Source organism: Microtus oregoni, unplaced genomic scaffold (genome assembly GCF_018167655.1).
Source record: "Microtus oregoni isolate MIOR12 unplaced genomic scaffold, Mior012 000001F_ref0000356, whole genome shotgun sequence".
Lineage (NCBI taxonomy): Eukaryota > Metazoa > Chordata > Mammalia > Rodentia > Cricetidae > Microtus > Microtus oregoni.
The window spans coordinates 66,720,788-66,732,243 of record NW_024543060.1 but is presented as its reverse complement, the minus strand read 5'-3'; the positions used below and the strand labels follow the sequence as shown (position 1 = coordinate 66,732,243).

At 39.7% G+C, this 11,456-nt stretch overlaps 1 protein-coding gene across 5 annotated transcripts in view; it reads right to left on the bottom strand.

Annotated features, from left to right (window-relative positions):
• Positions 1-4,055: 4,055 nt before the first annotated feature.
• The window catches only part of Frs2 (fibroblast growth factor receptor substrate 2), a 78,045-nt gene continuing 70,644 nt past the window's right edge, over positions 4,056-11,456 (bottom strand). For all 5 annotated transcript variants that reach the window (XM_041667072.1, XM_041667063.1, XM_041667079.1 and 2 more), the window contains one exon: positions 4,056-9,645. In XM_041667072.1, coding sequence (XP_041523006.1) covers positions 8,695-9,645 — 951 coding nt within the window. In that variant the 3' untranslated portion in view covers positions 4,056-8,694. The remainder of the gene's footprint in view (positions 9,646-11,456) is intronic.

Below are 11,456 nucleotides of genomic sequence, written 5' to 3'. Positions count from 1 at the left end.
CTCAGACATAGTAACTTAGTTTATATTGGGTGGACAAGCTATGGAGACTCAAATCTAGTTACCAACTGCTTTTGAAGTTTTAAGCATTTTTTGAAAAATAAAAGCGGTTGTGGGGACGAGGCAGAAATCCTTAATAAATAAATAAATTAAAAAAAAAAAAGCAAGCAAAGAACAACAAAAAAAAAAAAAAGAAAAATAATGTGTGTGCATATGTGTGTGTGCCATGGTACACGAGGGCAACTTGAAGAAATCAGTTTTGTCCTGCCACGAAGTAGGTCCTTGAGGACTGAACTCAGGCTGTCGGGATCAACAGCATAAACCTTCACTCACTGAGCCTACTTTTCAATTTTTTAATTTCTGCACATGCACGTGCACATGTGTATCACAGATGTGTGTAAGTACTGGCAGAGGCCAAAGAGGGCATCAAATCCCCTGGAGCTGGAGGAGTGAGCAGTTCAACCCACAAGCACTACGAGTGGTTTATATTTAAATGGTTGGTAAAAAAGTCATGACACATGAAAATTTTTATGAAATTGATATTTTTATGCCGACAGAACTTTGAAGAAGGGCATATTCTTTTATCCTGTGACAGTTAAAAGAATTAAAAGATTATGATAGTCTATGGGTCCAAGCCTACAATAGTCATTATTTTAAACAGGTCTGAGACCCTGGTTGACACTATTCTAAGGTCCACTATGACCAGGGGTAAATTCAGGCCCAGCAAACTGTTACTTGAAACTTCCTAGTTTTCTGTTGCAGGGAAATTTCTCTAGGACATGTGTTTTAATGGGCAGATCCCAGGTGGTGTTTGGAAGCAAGTCACGCTGAGAAGCTAACATGCCCGCACATTTTAAAAGGCTAATTTTATCGCAGATAAATTATATACTAGGAGTTACTGCTCTCCTGTCCAGTGGATGGCGAGCAAACTTGAGATTGTGGACGATGGGCTATCCATGTCCCCTTCCTGTTAAGACTGTGGAAGAGTGGTGGACACAAGGGCTTTTGGACCCTGTAGATCATTTCAGGTCCTCTAGATCTGAAAGGAAGCCAGGAGTCCCCTGTAATGAGGGCACTGTAGACTTTTGCTCTTTCTTGTTCGTATCTTTGGTTTCTTCCACCCGCCCCCCTTTACTTGGTGCCTCTCCCACACCTGAGAATTTAAACATTCAATCTCTAGCACCAAGCTCCAATGAATTTGAATTTCAGCTTGTTTTTAGCACTAGTCATCTAGGGCTTCCGTAAGCACTCTGAACCAGTTCACTCACTAAAAGCTATTTCAGAACATCCCGCTCGCTTAATGTGTCATTTTACCCCGAAAACATCTTCTATAAATTGTATACCAGCTGATACTGGGTGTGTTCCAAGGTCCACGGAAATAGTGAGACTGTGGGAACTGTTTCCACAGGCATCTTCTGCTTTTATTTCCTTCTTTGTTCCTCAGGTTTTCTCTTAGCTCTCCCCACTGTCTTTGTGACCCTCCCTGTGTGTTTGCTTGTTTGTTTGTGAGACAGGGTTTCTCTGAGCAACAGCCCTGGCTGTCCTGGAACTCTCTCTGTAGACCAGGCTGGTTTCGAACTCAGTCTCTGTCTCCTTTACTTCCCTGTGGTTTGGATTCCTTTTAGTGAATTGTCAATTTGCCACCCCTAAGCTGCATTACCTCTGTGCCTCAATTTCCTGGTGTATGAAATAGACATAGAATATATCTCATAAAAGCAAGATTAAATTGCTTAGAGGATGCCTGAGCTACAAGCTCTATTTAGGTTAGCTATAACTCCAATATGGTTTGCAAAATATTGTTTCCTCAGTTGCTGTGCTTGGAATAACATGCAAAGCTCTGTAGTATGAGATTATCAGACAGAGGTGACCCCTATGCAAGGACCGTTTGACCTCCAAAGGGGTCACGACCCATGGGTTGAGAATCACTAGTTTGGAGCGAGATAACAGAAAAACACACAACATATGAGACCTCTCCACATTCCTCAAGAACTTTCCTAATACTAGAGAAGGGAAGTCAGGACTCCACAGTCAAAGTCTACTTGGACTCTTGCTGCTTGGCACTAAATTGTCCTACCATTCACCGCACACACTGCTGACACTTACTAGTTTGCCAATGGAAACAGACAGGACAGTCGTTAAAGTAAACACATAGGAGGCTGGAGAGATGGCTCAGCAGTTACGGGTGCTTGCAGAATACAGGAGTTTGGTTTTCAGCACCCATCCTTGGGAGCTCACAAATGCCTGTGACCCCAGGTCTGGGGAATCTGAAACTCTCTCAGGCTCCCAAGGATATCTGTACGTGTGTATACACATGCAAATGCACACAAAAATTAAAATTCTTAACGTTTTTAAATAAAATAAGCTAGCATTTGTGATAGCACATGGCAGTTGTTAAGGCGCTCACAAGTCAAAAATTCGAATTTCTATGAAAAACACCTGTCCATACTAAAACAGTACACATTACAGTTGCTCTTTGCTGTCTGTTTATAGGTGGCTTCTGGATCCCGTGGTTCTCAGTGGGGACAGTACTGACCCCTCTGGCAGTAAGCAGGGAAAAGTTTTTTCAAAAATTTGTGGCACTTCTATAAAAGAACCACTATTCGACTTTACAGGAGGTGGGAAATAGTTAAGGGAGTCTCAATAGCCACAGTGCACAGGAAACACTTCTTCCAAAACCTGTGCGCATTTCCTAGGGTCCATACAGGCTTTACCCACACAGATGAATGAAATATTTATAAGGAAGTCTCCAGAACCTGTTACACACACACACACCTTTTTAAAAAAGTAACACCCTCCTCAGTTCTCCTAAGGAAACTGGCTACTGTCTAAAGGTATCATAGACGTTGGTTGTAATATGCTATATTGACGTAGGAGTGTCATATATCAATCTGTTGATTTCATTGGTTAAGCAATAAAGAAACTGCTTGGCCCTCATAGGTTAAAACATAGGTGGGAGGAGTAAACAGAACAGAATGCTGGGAGGAAGAGGAAGTGAGCTCAGACACGACAGCTCTCCTCTCAGGGCCAGACGCCTCAGAGAGACACCATAGCTCAGCTCTCGGGGGCACACACCATGAAGCTCCGACCCAGGATGGATGTAGGCTAGAATCTTCCAGGTAAGCCACCTCGGTGCTACACATTATAAGAAATGGGCTAGTCCAGGTGCGATAATTGGCTAGTAAGGGCTAGAGCTAATGGGCCAAGCAGTGTTTAAATGAATACAGTTTGTGTGTTGTTATTTTGGGGCTTAAGCTAGCAGGCGGCCGGGGTGCTGGGGACGCAGCCCCGTTGCTCCTTATTACAACACTATATATGTCTTAGGGCTTAGTTCTTTGGGAGGAGAGGCATTGCCTTCTGCCATTAGTGACGGTCTAGCTATAGACTGTTTCGATGACAAAGACTGTCTCTGTGACTAGCACAGGGCCTAATTTAAGCCCACCTGCTAAATAAGAACGCATGAACACTTACTGTCCTCAGAAGCTCTTCAAAGGAAAAAGACATAATCAGAAGTTTTAAAATTCTGAGCATTAACACCCTACTGTTGAAAGATGCTTTGTATCATCACAACCAACTGGAGTGTTCTCTAATGTGTGGCATGTGTACACACCCAATTATGTGTGGATTTGTCTACCCCTCCATCACTTAAATGACTTCCATCTCTGCTGTATTAGACAAGGCTTGGCAATCTCATTCAGTGGTTTAAAGCAGGCTTGGGTTCCCAGAACTAGGGAGGATAAATTGGAATGAGCACATATATCAGTGAGAAAGTCTGCCAAGTGAGCACATATATGTTTTCTCTTTGAAAACAAATCTGGCTGGAGATATGGCTTAGTAGTTCACAGCTCCTACTGGTCTTGCAGAGGACCCTAGTTTGTTCTTCATCAACTGCAAGTTGGACAGCTAACAAACTATCTGTTGGTAATCAACTCCTCTTCTTACTTACAAGGGCACTGCATCCACATGCAAAACACCACTCCCCAACATAAGAATTATTAAAAATAAAGTCTTTTTTAAAAATGCAAGTGATATATGGAATATAAATACAGTAAAACTTTAAATAAGTATCCAACCAAGCTTTTATTTGGGTTTTATTGCAATCTACTTTTGGCAATAAGGGAAAAGTGACCATAAGAACTCATCAGATTTTATTTAACAAAGCAGTTTTTCATGAATGCTTAAGGTCAGTGTATAGTCAGCTCGGCTTCCAGTATCAACTTGAGTACCTCATCACGGATATCTGTGCCAGAATGATAACAGTAAGGCATTGCAAGATGCTACATTGTCTAAGATCAAACCATATTTTACACATTATAATTTTAGGATAGTAAGGTATACTAATACTCCACAATAAATAAGAACTTTTAAAAAGTGTTGCTTAGCCCTTGTTTAACAAAATTCCATTATTAGCTTATTCTTTAAGTACTCCAGTTAATAAAGGTTTGATTGTACTTCAAGAACTCTGACTTTTCCAAAGATTAAAAATTAGTTATTACTTCTTACATTAAAAACAAAGTTTTAAAGCACATCCACAACTTGTCCTTAAGAGCATGTTCACATCATATGTAACTTCTTATGCCTGACAACATGGCTTATATGGCAAAAAGAGTTACATACCAGGACAACTAGGTGGCAGTCCTCCCACCCCACTGCCTTCAAAAAGCCACACTTGGCCTCAGTGTAAAAGTTATTTTATTGCCATGCTACAAAATGTATGAATTGGCACTGACAGGGAGAGTGAAGAACAAAGGGCACGAAGGGGTAGAGGACAAATAATGCTGTTACACATACAACAGGGTTTTCATTGACAGTGGTTAAGTTTTGCCAATACTAAAAATGCAAACCCAAAATTAAAATGCTGATAATGAAACAGCATTAAGACACAATTTATGCATAGTACAATATCACGTCTTTCATTAGAGAAACATGGAATGTTTAGAAATTAACCATAGGGGTAAAATTCATATCTCATATACAATTTGGCAATGGTAGTCCCACTGTAGACAACTTTTATAAGAGAAAAATTAAAATCTAATAAGCTACCTTTATACAAAGTTGCTATTATTTATGCCTTTATGTAGGAAAAAAACATTTATAATGCAAATTATGACATACAATAATCTTACAGTATTATACAATGTAATGAAAATAGAAACATAACACAAAGTCTGTCCTTTATAAACATCTATTTTGCACTTCCTAATGCAAATGTGGCACCCTAGTGACTGTACTGTTGACACCAGCCTGTCTTGTCCAACTGTCAGAGAATTTCAACTATAGGATGCTATACAAGAATTGTGTTACACCCTGAACAATGAGGAAGCAGGAATGGGGAACAGGCAGCAAGAAGACAGGGTGCTGGTCTGGGCAGAGTACATTGTGAAAGGTCTGAATACTTTCATTTGTTAACTTTTCAAGCCAAAATGTTTCCTATATATTCTGTAATTTCGTACCAATGCCTTGACTCAAATTTGGCAAACATTAAGGAAAAATAGTACCATGTACTTCACATCAGAAATAAATGAGATGCCAATACATTACTTCTGAGTGTCTCTGATGTTATGTCTATTTCAAGAATATATATATATATTTATACATACACACTACACATTGCACAAAACACTTGGACATTTTGGGCAGAAAACAGTACAGGGGAAACGGGGAAGTACTTGTTAGCTTGAGGGCAAATACATGGTGGCACGTTGTTGGAAAAATCATGAAAACATAAGGCCCCTGTCCCATTTTTAATAGAACATTATTGAGGTACATTTTTATATGCTGTGCCACAGATCTGGGGTGGGAGCAGTGGGGAGAATAACAAACATCAGTTTTGACTTATGACATTGTGTGTGTGGGTCAACATTAATAACTGTAATGACAAAGATTGCTTGGCAAAGTTTAAGTCCCGAATGTGATCTTTTCTGGATATACTGAGAAGTGAAAGCTTTTTGCTGAGTCTTCGAGAGTAAAGTGCATGTCTCATCACTCCACAGCAGCGGGAAAAAAAGGAACTATTTGCCAATATTCTTGGAAGGAGGGAAGGCACCATATTTTCATTTTTTCAAAGGAAGATGAAACTGAGAAGCAAGCCATTGAGAAGAGCACTAGTAAGACCTATATCACTTTTCACCCCTGGTCTCAAAAAAAATGTTGTTAGGATCTGTATGGATAAAAAAGGATTTTATTGGGGGGGGGGGGACAAGGATTATATTTTCAAAACCAAAAAGTAGTGTCACATAGTCTAATCAACAAAACCAATTACCTAAAATTAAGCTTGTCTCAGAAAATCTGAGACATATGGCCACAAATATGAGGCAATAAAATATCTCACTCTGAAATTCACCAAATAGTAATAGGTACATTCTTCCAAAACAGAGCTTAATGCCCATTATGAGACTACTGTAAAGGACAGGTATTCTAAATGACTGATCGAACAGAAACAAAGGCAGTTTCCAGAAGACATCTAGAAGTTAACATCACCTGTTTACCTCTTCCTAATGAATATTCAGCTAGTCCCCTAAAATCAAATGGTCAGCAGACAAATTGGTCCCGTTTTCACTCTTAAACCATACATTATTTAAAGCATAAACTGTAGTGATTATATTAGAATCACCAAAAATAAAATAAATCTAACTCAAATCTGAAGGAAAAGTAAAGAGCACAAAGGAAACAAAGACCACCCAGCCTCCAGAGCGATCAGCCCCTCACTCCAGAGTCAGGCTGTCCTAATGCTCGCTCTCAGGAAACCGTGTACACTGCTGCTATCAGAGTTCTTACCCCATGTTCAAAAAACCACTGCTGAAATTTGGCACAATTAGCAGTCTACTCGGAAGAAAGGACAAATGGAAGAGGATATTAAACAGGAATCTGCACGTCTGGTCATTGCTCTCTTAGGGAGAACAGTGAACATTTTAGTAAGCACCAAGTTTACAGAGGAAAAAAGAAGGAAAAAGAAAATTCTGCTATAAACCAATGGCACTAAAAACGATGAAGACAACTGAAATAATTTATTTTCATTATGGTCCCACTCTACTGTTGTGCTAATCTGGTCATGGTTTTATGATGAGTCCTGGATACACAGAATGCTCTAGGACTGAGACCTGTTCTTGTTAAATCAACTTTAGCCACGTCTGGTATAGCCATATCACTATATGAAACTTCCTCAACATTAGAGAAAAAAGTAAAATATTTTGTAAAGCTACCTGTCCTTCCACTCTGTCTTTATTCTACAGTGGTTTAGGAATCTGGAGCATTCTTGATTTCTAAGAGTCCAACATCTGGACTCTCCATTAGTTTATATAAACATTCATTTCAGATCCTCAAGACTTCCCTGTACTTGCTATGCTGGCAACAATATTAATAGCTCACCAGAATCAGGGGCTAATAAGAGCCTAGCTCCACGGGAAGGACAGCAGAGTGGGCAGAGCGGGACTGCAGCCATGTAGCTGAGCAATCCCCACTAAAGTGCTGGGGAATGTGCCCACAGGGAGGACAGGACCATGGGAACTCACATGTTTAGAGTATCTTCCTTTTTTTCTCGGCTAGTAAAGAGATCACCTATGGACACAAATGAAATTTAAAATCGAGACAATGCTTTTTTCATCAACTTGAAGAGTAAACAGCAGGTAAATAAATACTGGACAAGGGCAACCCTGTTAGAAAATAACAGTCAGTTCCAAATGGACCTTCAAGACCATAACTTGACAAAAATGCAAACCAAGTAACAATAAACACACAATCCCATTCCAAAATGATATATAAACTTAAACATTGTATTGTAAATTGAGAAAGACATTACAAAACAGAGTAAGACAACCCAAACACCAAAGGGGGAAAAAGCTGAAGCTAAATGGGAATTTAATGGCACAAATGTTTCCAGAAAACAATGTGCTGTCAATCTACCGAAAAGAAACGCCAAGAGATCATGGTGTGGACTTTTCAAATGTTTTTGGGTAAAGTGACCTGAGACTGACTCCTAATCCTATAGTAATTCTGAGTAAGATATCTGGACATGCCCTTCAAATGACACCATGAGATGAGTAAACAAAACTTGGTCTCCTGTCTGCCTTCCAAAATGCAACTATATTCATGATACTGCACTCTTTCTAGTAACACTGAAGACAGAGGAGCTGACTGGTACAAAAGGAGGTGTGGTTCTTTTGCTTCTTCGTCTTCTTCTTCTTCGTCTTCTTCTTCTTTTTTTTTTTTTTTTTGGCCCAAGTCAAAAAGCCTTTAATTAATGAAATAAGATTCCTCATGTTCCATGCTGGAGACCGTACACTGTAAGCAGTGAATCTACAAGTCCTACCTTCAAAGCCTAGAGCTATGTTAGCAATGCACATTATCAAGAGACTTTATCAAAGGTTTAAATGCCAACACAACTTAGACGTGAAAGATACACATATGTCCTGGATATGGAATAAAAATCAACCAGCATGTCATTCACTTCAAATCTCATTTTAAATAGGCACTGTGAAAATGGGAATGCTGCTGTACAATAATAATAAGTAGAATATAATGAAATTAGTGTTCTGTAAGGAGTACCTGCTCTACATTAATTCCCTTTAAAGATGCACATGAAATATTCAGAAAAAAATTCATCAGTCTATAAAAGGAGTTAGTGTAGAAATGAAAATGAAGCATTGCATCTTCATTCTTAAAAACTTCACGAAGGTGCGGACGACGTGATGCTTTCCAGGCTCACATGGGCAGGTCAGTACTATTGTGTCTCGTTTTCCTAGACGTACCATCGTCACGGGGCAGTGCTTTCTGCAAGTTGGACATAGCAGCAGTTCTCTCGATGTCTATGACAGCATACAGCTCTGTGCGCCTGGTAGGGGTTTGTGGAAGGGGAGTGGTAGGGGTTTTTGGAGTCTGAGGGTTGTCGGAGTCACTGCCACCTTCCAAATCCACCTGTATATAATTGAGTTGCCTGTGTTCTAAGCTGGGGCGCCTGATGTCAAAGTTAAAGACTGTCGGTGTACAATCCCGACGCCTTGAATAGTCTATTTTGTGAGCACTTGCAGGCACAGTTACATTCTCTGTATTAACATAGTTATGCATTGGATCTAGATTATTATGGTAGCCATTTAGAGATGGGGTCTTTGGTCCTAAATTGTCATCTTCATCCCTACTTAGTTTGCGGGCTTCCCAAACAGGAGGCAAAGATGGTAAATTCTCATAGTTTAACAATGCAGTTCTCCTCTGAGCTGAATTGTTGATGTTCTGACTATCTGAGGTACTGGCAGATGTCAGACGACCTCTCCTGACCCCTGAGGCACTAGGGATAGACAGCCCGTTGATATTTTCATACACCAGTTTGTTAACAGCCGGTACGTCTCTCCGCTCGTCACTGTCATAGCCAGTGTCCCAGTCCGCGCCATTCGCACCACTTCCACTAACTTGGTCTCTTCCAAGCTGCTCCAGTTTCTCCTTTTCCATTAACTGCTTCTGAACAGGGGTTGGTCCTAAAACAAATTTGACTCCTTCGGGTTTTAGAAGAACCTGAGGGTCCCTGTCTTCAGTATTACTTGGTTCTTCTTTTGGTGTGTTGCTTTCCGCATTAGAAACTCTCGCCTCCTGGGGGACATGCACACTTGCACGGTTTTTTCGCTCTTCTTGCACGCCTGTGGTGTTAACATAAGTATGTACCTAAAAAGACAACAAAGCAAATCAGTCAAGGGTAAAGCACAAAGTAAAAAGAGCAGGGATAACCAGGGGGCTGGAGAGAAGGCTCAGTGGTTAAGAGCACTGGCTGCTTCCAGAGGACCTGGTTCACAATTCCTAGCACCCACATGGCAGTTCCCAACTGTCTGTAACTCAAATGCCCCCTTCTGGCTCCTATAGGCACTGCATACATCAGGTGCAGACATACACATGGGCACAACACCCACACACATAAAAATTTTTAAAAAGATATTGGTCATGCCAATTCATTTTATTTATTTATTGAAGCGGTCTCATTGTGTTGCCGAGGTTAGCATCAAACTAGATCCAACTGCCTCTACTTCAAAATGTTGGGATTATTGGTTTGTGCCACTGAAGTTAATTTTATGACTTCCTCTTTAAATATACTGTTACCTTAAAACATTTGCACTTATTTTTTGCCTAATAAAAAGACAGGAGGAGAAAAAGGATACAGAAAACTTTAAAATAACACACAGCATTATATTTAACAGCATTGTATTGGGAACCAGCTGATCATGGTGACACATACCTATAGTCCTGGTATTCTGGAGGCAGAGGCAGGAAGATAGCCAAGTTTGAGGCTATCTTAGGCTACATAACAAGACCCTGTCTCAAAAAAGGGGGGAAGGAAAGAGGATTATCTTTTTGCAAATGATTTAGAAAACCTTGCTAAGCTATTAAAACCTGGTTAATAAATAAGAAATGAGGGGGCTGGAGAGATGGCTCAGAGGTTAAGAGTACTGGCTGCTCTTCCAGAGGTCCTGAGTTCAATTCCCAGCAACCACATGGTGGCTCACAACCATCTGTACTGAGATCTGGCGCCCTGCTCTGGCGTGCAGGCATACATCGAGGCAGAATGTTGTATACATAATAAATAAATAAATATTAAAAAAAAAGAATAAATAAGAAATGACAAGAACTGACAAAGAATAGGTAATTTTATCACTATTTCCTTATGCTCTGGCCTGACAAAAAGAAAATCCCTATGTAAGAGTTCTATAAAATACATAGATGGAAAGTAGATACCATCTAATAAGATACCATTACCACTTAGAAAAGCTCAAGAGTATTTTAGAAAGAGAACCTAAAAATACCTGGAGGTCCAGACCAAAAAAATTTTAGGATTAAAAATGAAATGCAAAATTGAGGAAAATGTAATTATAGTAAACAATATAACAATGTTTACTACATAAAGAACACAAAAATTGATTTAAAGACACTAAAAATCCCTTAATGATAAATGACCATAACTTAGAAAAGACAAACTTAGCTGATAATATATATATAACGCTCAAACAAATACGTGGTTCCACATTTGAACTAGTGAGGAACACTAAATAGCTCCAAGCAACTTCAATGCCAAAATCTACCCTTGCACCTATAGTTCACTGGTAACAAAGACTAAGACATCAAAAGTAGGATAAACTCTAAATCACTAAGAACTGACTGAGTTTGTCTCTCTTCATCGACAAATGTACCTCTCTACAGACATGCAAACTACTCAGAAGGCTCTTCAATTCCAGTACTCAGGAGGCAGAGACAGGCAGATCTCTCTGGGAGTCCAAGGCTAGCTTGGTCTATTGTGAGTTCCAGACAAGCCAGGGCTCCATAGTGAGACCCTTTCTCAAAAAAAAAAAAGAAAAAAAAAGAAAAAAGAAAAAAAAATTAGGCTCCCCTTACATCTGTACATATTTCAGCACAATAGCAAATACATGCCATTTCTCCAATCTTCAATGCAGAAGTAATTCACAGTGGAAGCTAAAAATCACAATGAA